Source organism: Thalassophryne amazonica, chromosome 2 (genome assembly GCF_902500255.1).
Source record: "Thalassophryne amazonica chromosome 2, fThaAma1.1, whole genome shotgun sequence".
Lineage (NCBI taxonomy): Eukaryota > Metazoa > Chordata > Actinopteri > Batrachoidiformes > Batrachoididae > Thalassophryne > Thalassophryne amazonica.
In genome coordinates, this window is record NC_047104.1 from 129207980 (window position 1) to 129233450 (window position 25471).

Consider the following 25471-nt stretch of genomic DNA (forward strand, 5'->3'; position numbering starts at 1 on the left):
TCCAGCTGACTGAAGCTGAAAACACAATAAAATGTTATAAAAGGTTTTTGTTTTGGTTTTTTTTTTATTTGTGTACTTGTTGGAATGGAGTGTGTACCATTTTGACACAAAGATTAAAGAGCAGAATATTAATCAATACATGCAGTGTCTCACACTGATAAATACGCCTCTGTGACAAATATTCCATTGTGTGTAATGTTCATTTTTGGCAGGGTTTGCCATCTGAACATTGATTTAATGATGCGACAGACGTCAGGATGTGTTGCAGCTGTGCCACAGATAGACAAGCTAATGATTTGGAAAACCTACTTTGTGAAGAAATTCCTCCATCTCTCTGGAAAGGACACATCCAAATGCCAAGCACAGCAAAGTGAAGCGATAAGGACATCCGAAAGACTATTTCCTCCTGACCGATTTTCATCTCATTCATCTGTCATTCACCCTCTTTGCACAATAAAAAGTATCTTCCCTAAGTGTGAATATGAAGTTGAGTATATTCATTATATGGGTTCTCAAGGGGGAAATGAAATAAATGGATTTTTCTGACTTGCCCATCATACATCAACAGTACACGTTTCTACGCTTGAGTGAAGTGGCTGGTTTGTTATGTATGGTTTCATGCTTTTCATGGAAATCTTATTATGCCCCACCAGTCATAAGTCCAGAAGCGGAATGTAGAAATACACTCCATCCGTGTGTCACTCACACTTTCTTGTGGCCATGATAACTTTATATATTAGGAAATTTGAGCTGGACTTCCAAAATGTGTGTATCTTGGACAAGTTCTAATTTGAGCATGGCCGGGTTCCAAAGGCCATGTGAACAGTAATGATTATGTTCATAATCATTTGAACATAATGTTGCGGATTTTCCCAAGAACCATCTGTGAACGGAAGAAGCTCCCATCCAATGGAACATTCTATTTTATTTCTTGTCATCTGATGGTTAATAAGCCCATTAATCTATTTGATTGCTTTGGGTGAAGAGACTCCTGTCAGGCCGGGCGGCTATCTGGCAACTGTAGCGACTGGACCCACAAAGCAGACTCGGCATAGGAGTAAGAAAAATCATGGTCTTTATTTCAGGCTTTGGTTCAGTGCACAGGTGGTCAAGCAGTGGAGCAGAGGTACAACTGGAGTCGGACAAAAATGCAGTCATGATCAAGCAGGGGTCAAGGCAGGAGCAAACACAGTAATCAAAGTTGAGGCAAAAGGTGTGGTCAAGGAGAACAGAGCAATAATCGGTACATGGCTTGGCAAAAAACAGGACTGAGAACAAAGGCTGGGATGTGTGCAAGAAGCGACAACAAACTGGCAAGGGATGTGAGACTGTGAGGGTTTAAATGATGGAGGACTAATTGATGTGAAACGGGACAGGTGGTGTTAACGAGGTGCATGTGAGGAACAATATGGAAAGGGGGCGTGGCTAGTGAACAAAGAGTAAACACTGTGCAAGATGGGGAGGAAGAGAGTGCACAAAGTGAAGTGATGTAGGATATAGAGAAGCGAGAGCAGATGCCAAGAGTGAGAGTGAAAATCAAAGTGTGAGACAAAGACAATAGCAGGTGGAGTGCTGTGGAGTGGGAACATACTCGGAGGGGTGTGAGGGAAACAGAGAACTATGAACAAAGGTAAAGTAGAGACTGAGGACAGAATAACATATAACCAAGGACTAGGCATGACATGAGAACTGATCAGGAGCATAAATACTATAGCAAAACTAAAGTAGGAAAACAAGATGGTGAACGAGCTACAAGAAAAACAAACTACATGAAAACAGAAAGCAAAACCAGCCATAAAGCATAACTGATAACACAAATAAGAAAAGCAAAATAAACAAGTGATAAACAATGATCAATAATGTAAACACAATCTGGCAGAACAAAACGAGAATGGAACTGGATGATGGCTGAAGTATGAAAAGAAACAAAGTGACAAAGCAAAATGGAATAGAACAAACACATGATAAATAACTAATAAAACAAAGCTGGGACAGATGGTGATGAAAAGAAAGGAGGAAAAACGTAATTAAAGCCCCGATCAGGGCCAGGCATGACAACTCTGTCTCAGATGTGCTGCTATGGTCTGACATGACACGTGCAGATGCAAAAGGCGGACAATTTTTAGGGGTGGACCGTTCAGTCTGGGACAGCTGGTTAGGGCACACTCTCACGAGCGCCACTAGCTTAGCAGGCTAAAAGTGGACACTCTCGTTATGGCCGAACAACTTTCCAGTTTCTGGGTATTCTGTGCCCGCGGCCGACGTCCTTGATGAATTCCTGCGCAAAAAGTAGTTCCCAGATAATTGTGATATATTCCTGTGAGATAAGGAGTATATCTCATCTAAATCAATTCTAAAATTTACTAGTAATAAAATTCTAAAGATAACTGAAGTTTTAAGAGTGGCCGTAATAAATATTTAAGAAACTTAAAGTTTATGAGCAACTTCACCTGTTATTGCTCAAGCATATTGTAAACATTGACATGATGGAGTTTGATGCGGAGAGTTCAGAAAGATACGATTGGAATGTTTGATGACCATTTACAGTTTGGCGATGAAGACTTGGGTGTTAACTTTGTGTTAAAGTCACAAAAAGAAGCTGCACTGAAAGATATCTATCTGGGAAGAGACATTCTGTGTGTTGTTGCAGAAAACGAGAGCGGCACGCTGAGCAGGGTGGCGAAAGTAGTCCAGCGAGCTCAATGTGTGGGCACAAGCTATCCCACAATGCTAAAATAGCAGAGATGTCGGTCCAATGAGAGTGGCACTCTGAGCAGGGTGCTGGTTAGGGTTAGTCCCAGTTTATACCTAGTGCCAAGTTTGCACCAAGCTGAGTTCTTTTGTGTTCTTTTTTTTAAAAGATGGCACTCTTTGAAGGATTTACAGTAAATCATCACTTTTACAGCCAGTTTTCTTTACACAAGTCAGTAGATATGGACATTTCTAATTCACTGATTATGTCTTGGACTTCATTTCCATCCATCTTTACGAAATACAAACAGTATGGTACTGTGTGGTAAATCTGTCTGGAGGGAAATTTTTTATCAAAAGAGTCATCACTCATTTTTTCCCCCAAAACAAAATGGTTGGTAAATTAAAGTTCAAGTCAGTTCAATGTAGATGACATTTGTACGGGTGCACATCACCCAATTCAATGACATGTTCAGGTAGGCTGTTCAATAAATTAAGATTATTTTTTATGATTCTTTTTTAATGATAAATTAGTTTGTGTTGTGCTGTTTCTTGTATAGTTTTTGAGAGTGACCTCTTGTTGTGTAGTTGTGGCTGTCATAAAAAAGCAATCAGATGAAATTCTGTCTATATTCCGGTAGCTGTGTCCTCATACGGCACATCTTTTATGGATTTCACCAGCTTTGCTGCCCTTATTTGCACTTTCTTTAATTTGTCCATATCTACAGGGGCCCACGCCTGATTTGCATGCTCTATTTAAAAACCAACAAACAAACAAAAAACAATCTCAGTCTCCACAATAAGAAATGTTTACAAGTGAGCATAATAACTTGTAGTGTATAATTCACTTTTCAGTACTTATTTATGCTTAGCTAGTTTGTCACACGCAGCCGTCACAGTTGCTAGGCCACAGGGTAGGGGCGGGTAAAGCTAATGAAAAGCAAAATGTGGGCGGGTCTACAGCGGGAGAACGTGCTACTGCGTCATGACGTAGGTGGCGGGAGTTTTAATGCAGAGCTTCCTTGTTTTCAATGCAGCGCGGGAGTTAGGAGAAGTGTGAACAGCGTCTGTCTGAAGTAGTAGGTTGGGTTTTTTTTTCCCTCTCTCTTTTCAAATTAGAGCTTCTTCCTGAAGTATATTCTTTAGTCTGAGATACACGTGACTGCTGTAAACTTTGTCTCCTTGAACTTAGCGTTCAGTTAGCTCCTGCGCTAGTAGCCGTGGGGACTCTGGTGTTGTGTGTCACATGGTGACGTGTATTTTTGTTTCTTGTGTGTCGTCAGTCTGCTGGATTCGTTAAAATGCCCTGTGAGAGGAAGCCGATGCGTTACGGACACTCTGAGGGACACACTGATGTCTGCTTCGATGACACCGGCAGGTCTGTCACACACTACAACGATAACTTCCACAAAATCAGCCTCAGTTACTCATCTCTGGTTTGACTATGGCCCAGTCCACCGGTGTTATGTCCCTCCTGGTTTCTCAGACTGAATTGTATCTATCGCAGATGTCACATTCACAGAGGACATTACATCTACTTACCTCAAAAGTCCTGTAATGAACTTTTGCAAACTTTTGTTGAGCTGAATTTGAACTCGGGGATTCAAAAACATTCATTTGACAAGTGCATTTTTCTCCACTTTTCATACACACTTTGCTCCAAGTCGCTTTAGTCACAACATTCCAGTAACATTTTGTTTTTGGTTCATCTAAAATGTTATGCTGCACTTATTTTATATAATTTCCCAACATATATGTGTATATATATATTTTTTTTTCTGGAGGCCATGATCATATTGACTACTCAGCTGTGCACTACATCCCCATACAACACAAACACAGTGGCAACGATTTTGACAATTAGCCTGTTGTTAAAAGCTTTAGTATTTCTCTGTGCTTTGTCAAGGTTGTGTGGTTGTTGTATGGGGCTATAATGTAAGGCTAGTCGTTGAGAGCCAAGTGGCCTCTGTGTACGTGTATGCGTTTGTGTGTATAACTTTGATTACGGACAAACTAGGGAGAGCTGACATTTGCTGTTTGGCATGCTTATGTATTTTGAGTTAATGATGAATGCCTTGAAACCAGAAAGTTGACAGGTGTAATATTTTTGGAGAAACTACGGATATTTGCTAACAACAGTGATCAATGGTTGTTGATAATTACATTCTGGAATCACAGCATTCTAGCAGGGGGCAGTAAATCATCTATATATTACGAGCCAAGTGGACTCTGTATAGGGTGTGTGTGTGTGCGCGTGCCTGTGTGTGTATACCTTCAAAACTGGGGAGAGCTGACATTTTCCATTTGGTATGCTGGAATTGTTATTAATGTTAATATTTTTGGAGAAATTATGGATATTATGTAACAACAGTAAACAGTGGATGTTGATAATTACATTCTGGACTCACACACCATTCCAAATCATTATAGAAAGTTTGCAGAATTTATTATTACCCTTGAAAATATCACCTAGCAATTTTATAAACACTACCCAATCTAGAGCCTGTGGATCCACACAGGCAACGCACTAGTCAGCATTTATTTATACATCCCTTTACAAGAGCCAGACAATGTCCAAAGTGCTTTACAGTAATATCAAAGAACAAGAATTAACAAAAATAAAACAAACATACAATAGAAATAAAGGTGCACATAAAAACAAAACATTTAAACAGTTTAAATAAGTCTTGAGCTTTGATTTAAAAAGTGCAAGAATTAACAAAAATAAAACAAACATACAATAGAAATAAAGGTGCACATAAAAACAAAACATTTAAACAGTTTAAATAAGTCTTGAGCTTTGATTTAAAAAGTGCAAGAATTAACAAAAATAAAACAAACATACAATAGAAATAAAGGTGCACATAAAAACAAAACATTTAAACAGTTTAAATAAGTCTTGAGCTTTGATTTAAAAAGTGCAAGGTCAGAAATAGTGCAAAAAATAGGAGTAACTTGTTCCACAGTCTGGGGCCAACTATCGCAAAAGCACGCTCACCCTAGAGTTTATATTTTAACCTCGGAACTTCTAAGCGAAGTTGACGAGATGCCTGTAATGCCCTGCTGTCAGTGCGGAGAGTTAAAATTTCAGACAAGTAGGATGGTGCAAGGCCATTAATGTAGCTGTAAAAACTAACATTAAAATCTTAAAATTCAATTTTAATATGAACTGGAAGTCAGTGGAGTGAGTAAAGTACAGGTGTAATATGCTATGTCTGGAAGTGTTTCTTGAAAGATAAGCAGCAGCATTTTGTATCCTTGAAAAATAAACGTGCATATGCTGAAGTGTTTTCTAGGATGCAGATCGACTTTGTCAGTAGGTGACTGGAAACAGTTTGTGGGGTCATCGTGTAGTTTAACACACTTGTCAAGTGTATACTTTACTGTCATAAATTGGAATCCAGCACAGCACAACACAAGATTGCAGGTTTTTAATTTTATGAAATGCATTGTGTTTAAGTGGCTGTAAAGTTGTATTCACGCATACGGCTTAGACTACGGGCACTTATTATGTCCTTTGATCATATTGTATGAAAAACAGAAAAAAGGGGAAATTTCACAGTTTTATAGTTATCTTTACAATGAAAGTGTGTTAAGAAATTTGTTCTAGTAGTCTATGATGACTTTTTCACCTTTTTTCAGCATCATTATATGCAAATATTGCCGTTTTGTGCTTGTCCCACACCCAGACTTTTGATCTTCAATGATAAAAATGAATGGTAAAGAAACGTTTTTTTCTAATGTTTTAAAATATCTCTGAATAAAATATCAGTAAAATAATCAAAACATAATTGGGGTATTCAATGTCATACAACTGTTGTGATTTTTTTAAACAAAATGTAGTTGTCCCACACTATTGCCGTAATTTCCACCACAAACACTGTAATGTCCCTTTAAACAGTTTGTATGAAAGATTGTTTGGATAGTTTCTATGGAGATAAACAGTGACATCAGAGCACATGTATATAGCGCCAAATCACAACAAACAGTTGCCCCAAGGCGCTTTATATTGTAAGGCAATGGTGTGGTGGAAATTACTTTTACAAGGCCAGTAGTGCCCGTAGTTAAAGAATCACCCATACAGTCATGTTCACTGCAGGAGATATAGCCATTTCTGGAAAGATACTGCATGCTTCCTGTATCAGAACAAGGCTGTAAACCTGATGATCTCAGCTGGGCAGTTTTCAGAATAATGACTCCATGGTGTGACAAATAGTTCATATTTTGTTTTATATTATACCGATTTATGTGTGACACTCCAGACACGAGAATAATGTTTCATTGTGCTTCGCAGCAATGAGGTTGATGCTACTGACTTCTATGAGCAGGTACCAAACGCTGCTGAAATAAGGTGTTACACTCTAGACAACAGAGGGTTACTTCATAAAGCACGACATCAACATATTTTCTAACCACCACATACAATATTCCAATATAGTTGTCTTCTTTTAAACAAACAAACAGACAAAAAAAATCAAAAAGTGAATTGAAACACGGATGTTCCTGTGGCATACTTTCAAAATTCAAGTCTATTCCTAATGTCACGTGAAAAGCGTTAACACTCCAGACAGTTTTGGACACGTTTTACTTGATTTTTTCATAGACCATGAAAGTTACAAATACAAAATTTTCACATAACGTAGCCATGACCTATAAATGATCATATGCAGTTGAATTACATTCATTGTTCATCAGGTGTTGTATTAATCCCACAAAAACTGGATGGCTTCAGTTGTGAAAATTACTCAGTTGCCTAGCAACTAGGGGAGGGTGCTATGACAAAAAATTAATCTCACAGTATTTTTCACTTTTTGGACAGTGATAGTATTATGTCATGGTTTTTTTCCGAGTTTGAGGAGGAGTTGCATGCTCTGCCCCTTTATGCAAATTTTAAAAATGTGACAATACATTAAGTACCTGCAAAAGGATCACTGTCAATTTGGAGACATGGGAGAGTATGCATTCTCTACATTATTGTGTAGAGGGTTTATTTTTATTTCTATTTTAAAAAATCTAAGACAAAAATAAAGCATTTGGAGTGTATTTCTGTTACATACCTCTTTCACCCGTCAGAGGGTCCAGGGCTTTTCACACGAAATTCTTCCTGAATGGAGGGGTAGACCGATGCTGGTGCTGGATTCTGGTGTTGCACCAATTATTAATAATATTTTATTATATTATTTATTTATTTATTATTATTACCATTTTAATTTTCAAATCTGTTTCTTCAAAGTTAAAATCTGGATTAGAGACTTCTTGTTACAATTTTACATTTAACGTGTGTGTCATTTCCACTGCTCCCGTTTGTTCGGGGTCGCCCCAGCAGATACAGGCAGATCCGCATTGGTATTTGGCGAAAGGTTTACGCCAGATGCCCTTCCTGACGCAACTCCACTTTTACCCGGTGAAACACAAACAGAGCTGCTGGCTTTCCAAAGAGGTCTCCCATCCAAGTACTAACCAGATGCCGCACTGCTTAGCTTCAATTAAGGCTTATTACTTTACACTCTAAAAAGATTAATTTAGCCCATTTATAACTTTATTTGTGTGAAGAAATAAATCTGACTGCAGTCTCATTTTCTTCAGATTCATTGTAACCTGTGGAAGTGATGGAGATGTTCGTATATGGGAGAGTCTGGATGATGATGACCCAAAATCCATCAACGTTGGGGAAAAGTCTACTCTCCGCACTCAAGGTTGGCCGTCTGTTGCTTTCTGGCACATTAACGCCGACTCGACTCACACTGATTAGTATAAAACACACAAAAAGTAAGTCAAACACTTGATTAAAAAAATGTCAGGTTTTCTATTGCTATTTCATAGTGTCTTTTGAAAAGACATTAAAGTCAATAAAAAAACTATGTATTCTATTCTACTGTTTGAATAGAATAGAAGCTTTATTGTCAAAACTTGTCTTCCGCATTTAACCCATCCTAATTACAGTTGGACACAATCTAACCACTGGGAGCAGTGGGCAGCCACAGTCCAGCACCTGAGGATCAACATCAGATGTAGAGCTGCTGCCTTGGTCAGGGGCAGAGAAAGGAGCAGACCCTAAATAAGCATGTTTTTGATTGTCAGAGGAAACCCATGCAGACACGGGGAGAACATGCAAACTCCACACAGAAAGGCCGGGAATCGATCCCACGATCATCTTAGTGTCAGTCACCAGTGCTAACCGCCAATCCACCATGCCGCCCTATGTCTGCATGTAAATGCAGCCTTGGCCTCATGCACTTGCACACCAATAGCAGATGATTTGCCGTCAACCAGACCTGCGGCCACCCATAGTCAGTTGTGCTGTTTGACGGCCATAACAGTCTGTCATTTTTGACAGGCCCATTTCAGGGATTTGTGGTTGCAATGTGATCGCAAGATGATTGCACACAGTTGTGCTAATTTGGATCAAATTAGTGCAACCACTGTTTTACCTGCTGTGACTGAGGCTGCAGGCAACTGGTCAAATATGTTTTCAGCAAATTCACCACAACATAAAAACATGCACATTTTATTTAGTGTTTTATGTATATAAGTATGTATGTATGTACACTCAACAAAAATATAAACGCAACACTTTTGGTTTTGCTCCCATTTTGTATGAGATGAACTCAAAGATATAAAACTTTTTCCACATACACAATATCACCATTTCCCTCAAATATTGTTCACAAACCAGTCTAAATCTGTGATAGTGAGCACTTCTCCTTTGCTGAGATAATCCATCCCACCTCACAGGTGTGCCATATCAAGATGCTGATTAGACAACATGATTAGTGCACAGGTGTGCCTTAGACTGCCCACAATAAAAGGCCACTCTGAAAGGTGCAGTTTTATCACACAGCACAATGCCACAGATGTCGCAAGATTTGAGGGAGCGTGCAGTTGGCATGCTGACAGTAGGAATGTCAACCAGAGCTGTTGCTCATGTATTGAATGTTCATTTCTCTACCATAAGCCATCTCCAAAGGCATTTCAGAGAATTTGGCAGTACATCCAACCAGCCTCACAACCGCAGACCACGTGTAACCACACCAGCCCTGGACCTCCACATCCAGCATGTTCACCTCCAAGATCGTCTGAGACCAGCCACTCGGACAGCTGCTGAAACAATCGGTTTGCATAACCAAAGAATTTCTGCACAAACTGTCAGAAACCGTCTCAGGGAAGCTCATCTGCATGCTCGTCGTCCTCATCGGGGTCTCGACCTGACTCCAGTTCGTCGTCGTAGCCAACTTGAGTGGGCAAATGCTCACATTCGCCGGCGTTTGGCACGTTGGAGAGGTGTTCTCTTCACAGATGAATCACGGTTCACACTGTCCAGGGCAGATGGCAGACAGCGTGTGTGGCGTCGTGTGGGTGAGCGGTTTTCTGATGCCAATGTTGTGGATCGAGTGGCCCATGGTGGCGGTGGGGTTATGGTATGGGCAGGCGTCTTATGGACGAAGAACACAGGTGCATTTTATTGATGGCATTTTAATGCACAGAGATACCGTGACGAGATCCTGAGGCCCATTGTTGTGCCAACATCCAAGAACATCACCTCATGTTGCAGCAGGATAATGCACGGCCCCATGTTGCAAGGATCTGTACACAATTCTTGGAAGCTGAAAATGACCCAGTTCTTGCATGGCCGGCATACTCACCGGACATGTCACCCATTGAGCATGTTTGGGATGCTCTGGACCAGCGTATACGACAGCGTGTACCAGTTCCTGCCAATATCCAGCAACTTTGCACAGCCATTGAAAAGTGGACCAACATTCCACAGGCCACAATTGACAACCTGATCAACTCTATGTGAAGGAGATGTGTTGCGTGAGGCAAATGGTGGTCACACCAGATACTGACTGGTATCCCCCCCCCCAATAAAACAAAACTGCACCTTTCAGAGTGGCCTTTTATTGTGGGCAGTCTAAGGCACAGCTGTGCACTAATTATGGTGTCTAATCAGCATCTTGATATGGCACACCTGTGAGGTGGGATGGATTATCTCAGCAAGGAGAAGTGCTCACTATCACAGATTTAGACTGGTTTGTGAACAATATTTGAGGGAAATGGTGATATTGTGTATGTGGAAAAAGTTTTCGATCTTTGAGTTCATCTCATACAAAATGGGAGCAAAACCAAAAGTGTTGCGTTTATATTTTTGTTGAATGTGTGTGTGTGTGTGTGTGTGTGTGTGTGTGTGTGTGTGTGTGTGTATATATATATATATATATATATATATATATATATACATATATATATATATATATATACATATATGCCACCGACACTGTACAACAGTATGACCCATTTCCACAGAAAGGGAAGCTGGTGACTGCTGCTTCCAACAACACTGTGCAGCTCCACACGTTTCCTGATGGCGATCCTGACGGCATCTTGACCCGCTTCACCACCAATGCCACGCATGTCACCTTTAACAGCAGTGGCTCCAGAGTTGCTGCCGGCTCCAGGTACTGTGAGGGACTTGCCCATAATAATTATAACCATTAATTTAATGTACTTTTTCTGAAATGGGCCACTCTGCATAATGCATATCTTTACTTTTGGTACTTTAAGTAGATTTTGATGTTGATACTTTTATGATTTAATTTTAGTAAAAATTTTCAATGCAGGATTTTACTTGCAACAGAGTATTTATAAAGTGTTTCTGCAGCCATGGAAGGCACTGGCTTGACTTACATTTTGCCAAACCACAATGTTTGGGATTTTTTTATGCTATTATAAGAAATAATTATTTTCAGCTTGTTATTAAATTATGGTGAGCCACAAACCGTGGACGTAGCATATGGGAAACCGTGACATGAATGAATGAGGAGTTGCATCAGTGCCACATAGCCCCAAACCTACTGGAGCGGCCACGGCTGCACAGGAAGGTCAAAGCCATGGAAAATCTCTCAGGCACAGCACTCCTGTCCCTACAGGAGAGCACAGATGCAGCAATAGGACCAGTACCCTGTGCATCCATCATTTCTTCCCGCAGTGGGTCATCGTTGTCGATGAATCCCAGCTATGGTTGGCTTCTTGTGACTGAATAAACAGATCCTGGAGGCACGCTGCTTGCCAAGAATGGTGCATGGACAGATGGTGGCTTCTTCAGGGATGACAGCATGTTAACCCCCAAAACGTGAATCAATTGCAAATCATGAATTATCTGCAAACCGTTAATTGCAAAAGGTGAAAACTGAAAAATTATCTCCCAAAACGTGGGTCTCGCAAAACATGAATATCATTCATTTGATATATAATATACACACACACACACGCACGAGTATGTATGTATATTCAGTTTAAGTAGTTTCTGGATTACAGTTTACGGATCAATTATTGCAGGAAATCTTGATCGCAAAACCCTGTCATGCCAAAAATCATTTATTTATTTATTTATTTTTTGGAGGGGGTCACTACAGCCTGAGGAGGTGATCCAAGTAGCTGTCACTTCTGGAGCCAAGTTCCCCATCCCACTGGGTTTGTCCTGCTCTGCGGACGATGCCAGGTGAGGCGGTTGACTGGGACGGTCCACCTGTCAAACTCACAGAGGACAGAAACCTCCCCCTGCAGTAAACGGCTCAATAATCTTAAGAGAAACATTGTACAAAAAGAAACATCACTAGTTTTTAACCTCTGGAAGGTAGACAATGAGCTACAACCTTATTTTTATCCATATGAACCGTCCTTTGAGCTGGAAAAATACTATTGACCTGAATGAGCAGACGGCAGAGAAACGGAAGCTTAGGGACCATCTACAAAGTACCAAACCAAGACACCAGAAAAATATTCAATAAATTCTGGTATGGTGTCACGGAATTCACTGCACACACCAGTGGTCTCTTGCTGGTTATACTACAGCACTCAGTTTGGAAAAATGTGCAAAGTTCAATGTTAGTGATTTTGTATGATTTAAAATAAGTCATAAAATGAGCAATAAAATTCACTAATTCATTAAAATTAAAATTTTGCACATTTTTTCAAAGTGAGTCCTGTGGTATAGCCTGCAGGAGACCACTGATGTGTGCAGTGAATTTGGTGACACCACACCCAAATTTATTGAATATTTTTCTGATGTCTTGTTTTTGCATTTTGTAGACGGTCCCTACACTTCCGTTTCTTCGCCATCTGCTCGTTCAGATCACTATTATTTTTCCAGCTCAGAGGATGGCTAATATGGATAAAATAAGGTTGTAGCTTGTTTTCTACCTTCCTGAGGTTAGAAACTAGTGTTGCTTTTTTTTTTTTCTGCGGCGTTTCTCTTAAGATTGTTGAGCCGTTTACTGGAGGGGAAGGTTTCTGTCCCATGTGAGTTTGACAGGTGGACAGGTCCCAGTCAAACTCCTCACCTGACACTGTCCCCCACCGCAGCGGGACCAGGCGCTTGACACCAGAAGTGACAGTTGCTTGAAACACCTCCTCAGGCTGTAGTGACCCCCGACCAAAAAAAAAAAAAAAAATCATTTTTGTGGTGATAGGCTTTGTGAACAAGATTTCCTGCAGTAATTGATCCGTAAACTGAAATCCTTAAATACAAAAAATATATATATAAATTATCAATGATATTCACTTTTTGGGAGCTATTTTTTCAGCATACACGTTTTGCGGGATTATTCATGATTTGCAGCTGATTGACGTTTTGGGGGTTAACACCACATACCTCCTACACTAACGTTTCTCTCTGGCTGTTTGAAGCCGCCTCTACTTGAACGTGCTGACTGCAGACTTCAGCGCACTGCACCACAGAGGTCACTCAATGACTGATGTCTCCCAGGTTCTGACATCGAATCAAAAATTTGTTCCCCTCAGCATCGTGTTTATTTCCGTCTGGTTTTGGTTGCAGCTGCTGTTGATGTGTCAGTGTGTACCGTGATGTTCTGTGTCGTACGTACCATAGCCAAACCCGTCTCTGATCTAATTATATAGTATTGTTGTTCCAGTGGAGGATGCTCTGTGCACAGTGTTGCACCTGAATTGGTTTGTGATTAGTGATGATTGGACAAAAATGCCTGTTTGGCACCAGTCAATCTGTTTTAAACACGTTGATCACAGCAATAAAAGCACAGAACATGCAGCTGTATTGATGTTGTTATTTTTACAAGGTTTGTTTCTGTTTATATTGATTGCAAAATGTCAGGTGTCTGAAGCTCCTGCCAAATGTTAAAAGATAAGCATTATTATTATTTTTTTTCCCTCTGGCTCAATGATTTGGGGATTTTCACTTTTCTTGCAGTGACTTCATGGTTAAAGTGGTTGATGTGTCTGACAGCAGCCAACAGAAAACGCTCCGTGGCCATGATGCCCCCATTCTGAGTGTGGCCTTCGACCCCAAAGATGATTTCCTGGTGAGTAAGCCTTGTTACTGAGTAAAGGAGTAAACTTATTTTGTTTAAGAAGAATGTGGTTGAAAATTGGTCAATAAAAAGTCCCTTTGGTTGCTCCCTTGTTTTTGCACTGTTTCACCACACGTTTTTTGCACGTTTTACGCCGGATGCCCTTTCTGTCACAACTCCACATCAAGCCTCAGTCCCACTGAAAAATAAGTGATGAATAATGAGCCACGCATAAATGTGTCAGTGGTTATTTAAAGAATGATCCATGTTTTAAGCTATCACGTATCCGCTACTAAGGCACCTCTCTGTACCTCACACGTGCCACATATTGGCCTCAAGTGAGCCACGACCGACCTGTCACTTAAGCCCTGTCAGTCTCAAATTGCTTGTGTTGCTGCATATGATCCATGTAGCACCATGTAACGTGACGTTGGTGCACGTTTAGGTATGGGTTTGGTCCAAACCTCCAGCCCTTCCACACATGGTCCCTTTAAAGTGTGGGTTTTCAACTCACAGCATCCATTCAAGATGTTGTCACATTTTTTTTTTAAATGTAGTCCAAAAATAGACGCTTCAGTACAGTCTGGCCAGTGTGCTCATCCGTGCACCAGGATGTTGTTTACCTGTGTTCCAGAGTCCTTAAATGCACCAGACCAGCTAGAATCGAACCACAGGTTCCTGGACAGTCGCCTCTGCGCTTCTTCTCACTGGCTTTATTTCTTCCTTGGCTTTACAGTCATTTTGACACTGTGATCCAACTTTTAACTTTGTGTTTGTCCATTATTGACTGCAAAATCACTCTTTTGCGAGCTGGCGTTCTGAGTAAATGTTCGTCTTCAGTGGGAGTCATTGCGTCAGCGCGCACAGCACGCCTCATCTGATCCATTAACAAGGTGTTAAATCTATCGTAAACGTACTTTTACAGCAGCTTATAAAGAAGGAATGAACATGCAACTGTTTTGCCAAGCTATTTACAATATAAACATTACAAATAGTTACCTTTTAAGCAGTTCCAAATATATTCTCCACCTCATGGAGCAGAAGAGAGGGGGGAAAAAGGTCCAGATGAAACAGTCCTCTGTGATTCCAGAAGCGATTAGTGGTGTTTTCAACATCCAAACTCAAAACAGAAAATGATTAATCCACTATAAAATCATTATTTTATATACAGCATCCGGCGCACAAAGCAGGTGGGACTATAGTGCGCAAGAGGGCTGAACCTGTTAAAAATAGCCTGTCTTGTCCTCATAGCCACCAAGTTCTGGGATAATGGGCTTTTAACAGCCTCGTCCTCACCAGTAACATGGCACTAAAATCCTTGTTTGCCCTCGTAGTAACTCGTGCACAAACTGCCCGAGGCTGTTGTTGATAAATTTTGAACTTGTTTAAATTAGCACCACGCTCAAAGATTAGCCTAGTTAGCCAAATATTCTGTCTCTAAGAGCCTCTCAGAGCCACTGTTCTCCCACGATTGTTGAATACCTCCTATCGTACCCCCCCCCAAAAAAACATGCTGCGTGGCTCATTATTCACTGTTCATTATTTGGTGGGATCAGGGCTTTACATGGAGAAATGTGGCAGGGGTGGGATTTGAACAGGGAACCTTCTGCACTGAAGCCAAGCGCACTAACCACTTGGTCACCAACCCTGCCTAGGTGGAAAATTGGAAACTAAAAGTGAATAATCCAGTTAACATTACTCTGTGTACTATACAATACAACTTTTAAATTGTATTCAATGATTATTACCTTGGCTGCACTGCGGCGTTGTGGTTAACCCTGTTGCCTCATAGCAAGAAGGTCCCGGGTTTGCTTCTGACCAAGGATCTTTTACAACAAACTGTCGTTGAACTCTGAGTTGGTTTTACCCTGAGATGGGAAATGCTGAGTTTTTGTTTCCGGAGCAGCTGATTTGAGTTGGTTTAATCAAGTCGGAGTAGGTTCACGCTGAGTTAAGTGTGTGTGCACAAAAGACAGTAAAGTAAGACCCTTCAGCTGCTCCCTTGTTTGCGCTTGGGGTCGCCACATGCCTTTAAAAGCTGTATAATGTCGGGAAAAGGAAGTTTGGGGTCCCCTGCTGGAGCTGTTGCCCCACGACCCCATCCTGGATAAGCGGTTGAAGGTGAGTGAGTGTTAATTCAGTTGTAAGAAAAACTCTTCAGGACTTCAGAAATTATGCCAAAAAGGTTAAAGGATACAAAAACAATGCACATCCTCACAGGGTGATGCAAATGAATGAATGAGGAAGTGAAACAGTTGTGTAAGCGGGAGGAGAATGAGGAAAAATTTCAGGATGTAATGGGAAAAAAACCTCCTCCTGACCAGACTAGGTTCAGACTAAGTTAGCACAGTAACTAAGTGAGCTTAATTTAGGCTTTTTAGACTTTCTGAAACAGGCTTGAGCTGCCTCTCTTCATTAACATCTTTTTCTGAAATATAAAACTGAGTTTCCCTCATTTTAGGGTTAACAAACTCAGAGGTTTCAGTAAACCTGCTTTTTGAAACAGGCCCGTGGTTCTTTCCCACCTCCTGTCCAACGTTTTGTAATGTATAAACTTAATAATTTTACCTTCCGATGATCCTTTGCCATAATCCAGATGACAGCACTCCGTGTGGTTGAGGTTTGCTCTGTGCAGAGCAGAGGAATTAACCAGAGCTCTGCATGTGTGACTGTTCAGATATTTTGATGTGGCTACACTTCAAGCTAAAATTGAAATATGTCACAGATTTATTTGTTTTTCTTAAATTCTGTTTTGAAAACTGATCAGTGAAGTTGATATATCAGTGCAGCTCTCTGAATGTGAATGGGGCGGTGAAATTTCTGTACTCGATTAATGATTGGGCTGGAGTCAGACCATGTTCGAGGCAAAGAATTGGCCTTGAAAGTTTTTGTAATCGAATTATTCAATTAATTGTTTCAGCCCTAATACATAAGCATACCAAACAGTAAATGTCGACTCCCCCCAGTTTCGGTGTGATCGAGGCCAAAAGCATGCACGCACACACACAAAGGCCACTTGGCCATTATAATATAAATTTGTGCCCACTTTTTTTTTTTTTTTGCTGAGCTGATACAATTAGTGCAGCAAATAACTGAAACAATGCTTCACATGGTGATACAAGTGCCAAATCCAGCACATATTCTCCTTAGACTTTGCTCTTTTGAAAAACCCGATGGGCCACTTGAATTTTCAATAGGTAGCCACGTAGGGGTCAATTGAAGAATTACACAGGGGTTAAAATATAAAAGTTCTCCAATCATATTGAAAACTATACCACATTATTTGTCTGATCATAAAGATTCCAAAAAGGCATAGTTTGGACTATCTATGACTGAATGTTAAAGGGTAAAAACCTTAAGAATGGTGACAAAGGTCAATTTCAGTTTTTACAGGGGTCAAAAGTTAGAGTTGCTCCAATTTTAGTAAAAATTGTGCAAATTGTTGATTGAGCTACTTGGATTAATAAATGTAATAGTTCTGACCATGTTGAAGCTTGGTCTCTAAAGTAAAGGTCAAACAATGTTGACGTCCATTGAATTCTGACATGTGACATATGTTACCCCGTAACGTGATAACTAAGCATGATAAATGGTGCAAACTATTCCTTTTTGAAATCCTATTAAGTCAACCAAGTCACCTTTGAACAAAATTGGAGCAACTCTATCTTTTGACCCCTGTACAAACTGAAACTGAACTTTGTCACCATTCTTGTTGCTTTTACCCCATAACTCTATAGTCATATACAGTCATAGATAGTCCAAACTATACCTTTTTGGAATCTTTACAATCGGACAAATAATGTGGTATAATTTTCAATATGACTGGAGCATTTTTGTATTTTGACCCCTATGTAATTCTTCAACTGACCCCTACGTGGCCGCCTATTGAAAATTCAAGTGGCCCGTCCGTTTTTTCAAGAGTAATATCTAAGGTGTACGTTTGCCAAATTTGGTGCTTGTATCACCATATGAAGGATTCCTCTGTAAATATTCTCTTATCTGCTGCACTAAATCTGCAACCTAAAGTTTAGTGATGTATGTCTCCCTTGCTGGATACGTGTGCTTTGTGGACTTGATAAAGATTTTCAGTCGAAAGTGTAATTTGATGTCCAGATTTTAGTTGTTCTTGTAGTTTGAGACTCTGAGCATTCTTGAGGTTCTGCGAGTAGTCAGGAGACACTTGATCTGTAATCATTTTTTTTTATATATATATATATATTTGTGATGCTTTTGGGAAAAGACCTCTTTGGTTTAAGAATGTAACAGCTATTCTAGAATCATGGTGGTTGACCTGGATGTTAAACTGTAATCAAATCATCTCTTTTCTCTGTCAGGCCTCTGCCAGCTGTGATGGATCAGTTGTAGTCTGGAATATTGAGGAGCAGGTACATCACTGGTTTAGGATGTTGCACCTATTTTTTTTCTTTTTTTTCCAGTTTAAATTATTATTAATTTACAAGCTGGCTGTGTCATCTGGGCCGTTTGTCAACGTGTGATCTGTTCTGTGTTTGCTCAGACTCAGGTGATCACATGGCCTGTTCTGCAGAAGACCAATGACATCAGTAATGCCAAGTCTTTGTGTCGACTGGCCTGGCAGCCTGGGATGGCGAAGGTTAGAGACCCAACTCACTGTAAACTACAACACAGTTTGAAATACTGTATTTCTGGAGTGTGAGTCGCACCGAAGTGTACTTCGCAGGACCTCTCAAACTAGTAAAAAACAAAACAAAAAAACAGAAAACAAGAGCAGTCCGAGATTTCTGATGTCCGTCAAGGGTTGACAAGTACTCAAAATAAAAGATATGTGATTCACATTGTGACATGGATTTTACCTGGATCCAGATTCCACAACACAATGCAATAATTGCATACTGATCCAGAGTGGTCCAACTGATCGAGATGTTGTAATGTGATATTTAATTCACAAGCTGAAACAAATGTCTTTCTGATCTTGGTTTTACATCTTGATGCCGTATCTGTGAAGTAGTTTCGCCGTAATCCTTAAAAGATTACAAAGAGGAATCCTGATCCAGAATCTAGATCCAGATCCAGATCACCTCCAAAATTTAATGGTGTCTTCCCAGGTCCAACACCAATGTGTGGTGAAAATTTGGTGAAAATCTGTTGTCGTTTTGACATAATCCTCAAAACTTGACAAAGTGAAGCGTGCAAATTGAAATCGTGATACAGAATCCCCAGGATCAGGCTCCAGGTTGGGAACTAGGGGTTATAAAAAGAACTCTGTTCATGACCAACAAACTTGTATGTGTTCAGTTTATAGCTGTTCCTGTCGAGACAAAGGTGCACCTGTACCAGCGAGGCTCCTGGGATCATGTGGGCACTCTGTCTGATGACCTGCTGTCACAGGTGAGCTCCAGCTGAACCCACATCAGCTAGGAACACTGAGCTTATAACAACTTCAAGGTTATTTCATTTATTGTGGTTTATTCTTTTTTCAAAATGTCAGTTTTGCTTATTAACTGTACTTTGATCTTAAAAAAATACATTAAAAGTCTAGCCCATCCTGAAATTTTCATTCTTCAGACCTGATATCTGATGTGGATACAGTCTGAAAGTACTGAAGTATGTGAAAGTAACTTCACTGTTCCCCTCTTTATAAAGATTACAGACTAAATGATCAGCAGACATGAAGTGCTCCACCTGAAAACATTCAGCGTTGTCCCTTTCATTAAACTTTGGTTTTCCTCCTCGCTGGTTTCTCTGCAGCCAATCAACGTGGTGACCTGGTCACCATGTGGACAGTTTCTGGCAGCTGGCAGTGTGGCAGGGTCACTGACAGTGTGGGATGTGAACAGTAAACTGTGTGTGGAAAGGTGAGCAACAGCAACAAGGTTCAGCGACTTTAAAATAAAATAAAAACAAACTGTAGAAAGGCAGCTGTGTTTATGAAATTCAGTGAGGATTTCTGTGAGGAAATGCTGAATGGGTGAAAAATTGTCATCAGTCTTAATTACGTTTATAATGTATTATTTATATTTAAATGTTTTATATACTGCTGTACATAAAAATGAACATTACTCATTCTGTTGCAAAGGTTGACAAAAAAAGTCCCCTGTATAATTATGATGTAAAAGAAAATTTGAGTCCCAAATGATTGTGCCAGTGATCTCATGGTGTATCATTTAGACCAGTCTTGACAACTGCTTTTGTTGACTTATAGATTGTCTGAGAAATAATAATAAGTAAATCCTATATAGGCTCTGACGGCAGTTGGTGCTGGTGCTTATCCCTGGATTCTGTAGCATCAAGCGGATCAGTGTCTGTGACTTCCCCGGATGGAAAGCTAGTCTCACTTAGCTTACTTTCCCAGACAAGGGCAGAACCCTTGATGAATTATACCTTAGGTGCAGTTTTTCCGGCCGACTGATTCTGCTCTCTTTCTCTGTGTCCGAGGCGCAGAGGGAAATGCACAACAGTGGCATCTGGACAGCGGGATGCTGGACTGATGGCTGGATCCCATGCCTGAAATTGTTGCAGCAGATGTTTTTTTTTCCCCCAAACATTCTAAAACTTTGTTAAACTTTGTAAAAACCTTGTAACTGTTAGAATGGCCTAAGCAGTGGGCCACCCCTTTGAGTCTGGTCTGCTTGAGGTTTCCTCAATATCAACAAAGGGAGTTTTTCCTTACCACTGTCACCTGTGTGCTTGCTCTAAGGGTTGGTAAGGTTAGACTAGGTGTGGGCAACGAGGGCCAAGACAGTGCAGGCTTTCCTTGCAACCAGTCACCTCAGCAGGTGGGTTTGCTGATGAACTTCTCATGTGAACATAAACACCTGTTCATCAAAGAAATCACCAAGCAGTGGCTTGACCCTTTCCTTTTATGGCACATGATTGCCCACCCCACAGAGAGAGAGAACATACCATTTTTATGATGAGGATCAGCAACAGGTTAAATTGAAAACAAGAAATAAGAGAAAATGTTTTGAATTTGATCTGGATCTGACATTCTGTGTCAGTTGGTTTAGATAAAACTAAGAGTGAGATTAGGAAACCGTTGTCAGGTTTGTCAGCATGTGCTTGTTCTGCACATTACTGTGCTGTATCCAGTACATCATTCGACAGCTTTAGTTTGCAGTAGACATGTGGTCCACCTCTGTCTCCTTGAATAAAGGGGTTATAAATTTTCAACATTAATATACCAGTCAACCGTTTTCTCCATTTATTACGCAGTTCTAATTTCTTAGACCAAATTCTGCTAAATGGTTTTCTTTTCAACCACTGTTTCCCATTAAGTTATTGTGCATCCTGCCTGTACAGGAGTCTTCTTTGTCTTTGTTTTTGTTTTTTCATTCTTTTTTTCAGGTGCCTTTTAAATAAAGTTCAGGTGATCTCCACTTTTTGGGTTTAAACTACCAAAGAACAGTATTGGGACAGTAGGTATCAAGTATCACTAGAGTTAAGTTCCTTTGTCTGTGCTTCAGGCAGAAGCATGAGAAAGGCTACACGGTGTGCGGACTGGCTTGGAATCCATCAGGGACCCAGATCGTTTACACCGACACGAAGGGCTGCCTGGGGCTTCTGGATGAACTTGGAAACTCAACAACCAACAGCAAGACCACTACGGTAGCGATTGCAAGTAACAGCGGTCCCATCTCCCATTTCTCCACTATCGCACCCAGAATTATATTACACTCATTTTTTTTTTTTCATGAAGCTGTTTCTGCTCTGCAGATGGTGACTAAAAAATATGAAGTAGAATGTAAACAATTAACCCATGAAAGCATCACGACATGCCACACGCCTGTATGGACAAACATTTTTGCAGATGAAATAAATGGACTTCGGAACATGTTTTGGGTTCTCTGAACTGGTGGGTAGTTTATTCATTGTTAACTTGCTGATGCTACAGGGTGTTCGGCGAACACTACGCTTGGCACAGACGCTGGTCGTATTACCACAGGTAGAGAGGGGTCGTGTTCTTTTGGTCAGAGACTATGTGATTGTCAGTTTGGCTCATTGGGCATGTGTCAGAGAAAGCACTGATGTTTTAGGCTCACGTGTTGTTACTAGCAGATGAACCTCTGCGGGTACAGTCATAGAATTGTTGAAACTTGTAATGTGTAAACTGAAACTGAAACTCAGTGTAGTATTAAAATATAATTCAATGCTAAAATATCCTCAGCTGTAGGAGCATAACAATAGGAAACAATGTGATCTTTTGACCTCTTAAAATAGGTCAAGGTTAGCCATTTTTGAACTTGTCCAAGGAGTGTCCCCCAAGAATGCTCCCTGTGAATTTGAAGACCCTGGCAGTATCCTGAGCACAGACGGACGCAAAGCCTTCCCGATACCTGATGTCCACATTTTGGCCTTGGGTAAAAAAGATATAAGGTAGATTTAAAAAAAAAAAAAATGATTTTGCACAATGTGACCTCTTTAAATCAGATGTCCTCAGGTCCACTGGCTGTCACCAAGCCATGCAAATTTTCAGACATGGTTTATTGCTAATGCCATCATAAGTTGAATAGTATTTATATTGTCAGAGATTTTTTTTTTTCCTAAGTCAGATCTTAAAAAAGTATTAAGACAATTAACAAGCAAAAGTGGCTTTCAAGGCCACCAGGATGTTGCAGTTAGCAATAAGTCTTCACAAGCAGCTTGTTTTGACTGTTTTTATATTATGGTCATAGTGCATATTCAAAGATGTCAGAGGTGAATATGCCGCAGATTTTGCGGCGTTATTTAGACCTTTTAAGCCCCTTTCACCCCAGGGCTGCTTTGAGTTGCTTCATGTAGCGTCATGAAGACGCAGGAATGTCTGTGTCAGGTGCGCGCAGCAGGGGAGCAGAGAGGAGGTGAGGACGCAGCCTGCAGGTCCTCTGCACAGAGAAATCATAGTGCACAGTTTGGCTGCAGCCAGACTGTGCACTCTGATTTCTCTTCAAGTTTATGGCTCAGTCACACAGCACTTAACAAAGGGCAACGAAGCCCTGATGAAACAAGAAATCTGGACTTTCGTTGGCATTGTTTAACCTTTGCACAGGTTCGTTTCTGCAGCTGGTGCTTCGTCAGGATTTTTAAACTGCTGAAAAATTTGAACGAAGGGCAACGAAAACCTCAATTCGTCCATCTTTCGTTTTGCTGTCGTTTTTTGCATTTTTTTTAATCGTTTGTTTAGTTTTTGTAACGTTATTGTTTAATTTGACTTCGTTCGAGCAGCTGAATGTTGTCACACAGTGCAGAAGCCGGTTTGTGAGCGCTGAGGATACTGCTGCGTTCATGTACCGTCAGAAATTACAGGGCAAACTCAGCCTGTTTGCTTGGATTTTTTTTTATCTGGGTGGGGAGTCAGGTTCAATGGGCTCAGGCACCTTATATAGGGAAGAATTAATCTTTTATGTGGATACAATTAATTATTTTGCCACAAGCAATTGCTGAATTTGAAACAACAAAGTTGTGTATTTTGCGACGGTACTTGAATGCAGCCATAGCGAGAGCAGCAGCTCCTGCGTGCGCTTATTATTTTTTATTAAATATACCAATATGAGTGTAGGAATGACAATCCAGTCCTTATGTTCATGTGGCAACAGGTAGATAATTCAAAAGATTATATAACGAGCTGTTCTGGAAGGCAGAATTCACGTTGTGGATCAGCTGCAGCTGGTGGAAATAACCGCACTTGGGGAGTCAATGCGCGTTCACACGCACTGATCTATTTACTGCTCTGATATATTCAGTCATCTTTACACTTATATTTATTCCCTGTTCTGACAGTTTTCTGGGGAATGGGGAATAGTTTCATTACACTAGAAGTCTTTCAGAAAGGGCTGTAACTAGGTTTAAGGATATGATTCCTTCTTTATGTTCTCTAATGCGATATACCAACACAGTGCAGAGTAGCTACCTAAACTCTGTAAGTAAGATAGAGTATCTCGTCAATAGTTTTACATCCTCATTGAAGACAACTTTGGATGCTGTAGCTCCTCTGAAAAAGAGAGCTTTAAATCAGAAGTGCCTGACTCCATGGTATAACTCACAAACTTGCAGCTTAAAGCAGATAACCCGTAAGTTGGAGAGGAAATGGCGTCTCACTAATTTAGAAGATCTTCACTTAGCCTGGAAAAAGAGTCTGTTGCTCTATAAAAAAGCCCTCCGTAAAGCTAGGACATCTTACTACTCATCACTAATTGAATTGAAATAAGAACAACCCCAGGTTTCTTTTCAGCACTGTAGCCATGCTGACAAAGAGTCAGAGCTCTATTGAGCCGAGTATTCCTTTAACTAGTAATGACTTCATGACTTTCTTTGCTAATAAAATTTTAACTATTAGAGAAAAAATTACTCATAACCATCCCAAAGACGTATCGTTATCTTTGGCTGCTTTCAGTGATGCCGGTATTTGGTTAGACTCTTTCTGTCAGATTGTTCTGTCTGAGTTATTTTCATTAGTTACTTCATCTAAACCATCAACATGTATATTAGACCCCATTCCTACCAGGCTGCTCAAGGAAGCCCTACCATTATTTAATGCTTCGATCTTAAATATGATCAATCTATCTTTATTAGTTGGCTATGTACCACAGGCTTTTAAGGTGGCAGTAATTAAACCATTACTTAAAAAGCCATCACTTGACCCAGCTATCTTAGCTAATTATAGGCCAATCTCCAACCTTCCTTTTCTCTCAAAAATTCTTGAAAGGGTAGTTGTAAAACAGCTAACTGATCATCTGCAGAGGAATGGTCTATTTGAAGAGTTTCAGTCAGGTTTTAGAATTCATCATAGTACAGAAACAGCATTAGTGAAGATTACAAATGATCTTCTTATGGACTCAGACAGTGGACTCATCTCTGTGCTTGTTCTGTTAGACCTCAGTGCTGCTTTTGATACTGTTGACCATAAAATTTTATTACAGAGATTAGAGCATGCCATAGGTATTAAAGGAACACCTCCGTTTCGGCGTGTTAGAGGACAAGTTGGGACATGTCTATCTGTTGTCAAGGTGTTCCTTTGTCTCGCTTCATCAGCGAATCGGTCGTGACGCGCGAAGCCTCCGCGCGGCTTTCCATGACAAAATGTCTTGTTAAAAGTGAAATCTGCCGGAAAATGGCTGATGTCCAGGTCTTGTGATAACCAGAGAAAGAGCACACGACGGTCTCGTATCCACAGAGCCATCAGCTTAGAAATGATCCAGTGGTTTGTGCCGCATCGTCGCAGCTCGCAGCGCGGCGCACCGACCGTCCTTTAAAGGGGTCCTTAAACCTGTAGTTAAAGTCCTTATTCTCTGTGAAGCCCGTAAAATTTTCACTGAAAGCCAGATAAATTTTTCGAATGGTTTCCAGGTGCCAGTCTCTAACAGCCTCTGAAAAAATTCTGATGGAAAAAAAGTCCTTTTCATTCCGCCATTTCCAGACAATGAAAATCCGACGAGGGGGCGGGACCACTCCTTCCACAAGGCATGCTCACAGGCGAATGACGTCACCGACAGGCGTGGAAA

At 40.5% G+C, this 25471-nt stretch overlaps 1 protein-coding gene across 2 annotated transcripts in view; it reads left to right on the forward strand.

Annotated features, from left to right (window-relative positions):
• The first annotated feature begins 3886 nt into the window (after positions 1-3886).
• The window catches only part of wdhd1 (WD repeat and HMG-box DNA binding protein 1), a 104217-nt gene continuing 82632 nt past the window's right edge, over positions 3887-25471 (forward strand). The window contains exons 1-9 of one of the 2 annotated variants that reach the window (XM_034193164.1): positions 3887-4069; positions 8278-8387; positions 10996-11147; positions 13916-14027; positions 18350-18400; positions 18532-18627; positions 19290-19382; positions 19743-19849; positions 21458-21599. In XM_034193164.1, the coding sequence (XP_034049055.1) occupies positions 8301-8387; positions 10996-11147; positions 13916-14027; positions 18350-18400; positions 18532-18627; positions 19290-19382; positions 19743-19849; positions 21458-21599 (840 nt within the window). In that variant the 5' untranslated portion in view covers positions 3887-4069; positions 8278-8300. The remainder of the gene's footprint in view (positions 4070-8277; positions 8388-10995; positions 11148-13915; positions 14028-18349; positions 18401-18531; positions 18628-19289; positions 19383-19742; positions 19850-21457; positions 21600-25471) is intronic. The other variant, XM_034193165.1, reaches the window with a different exon arrangement.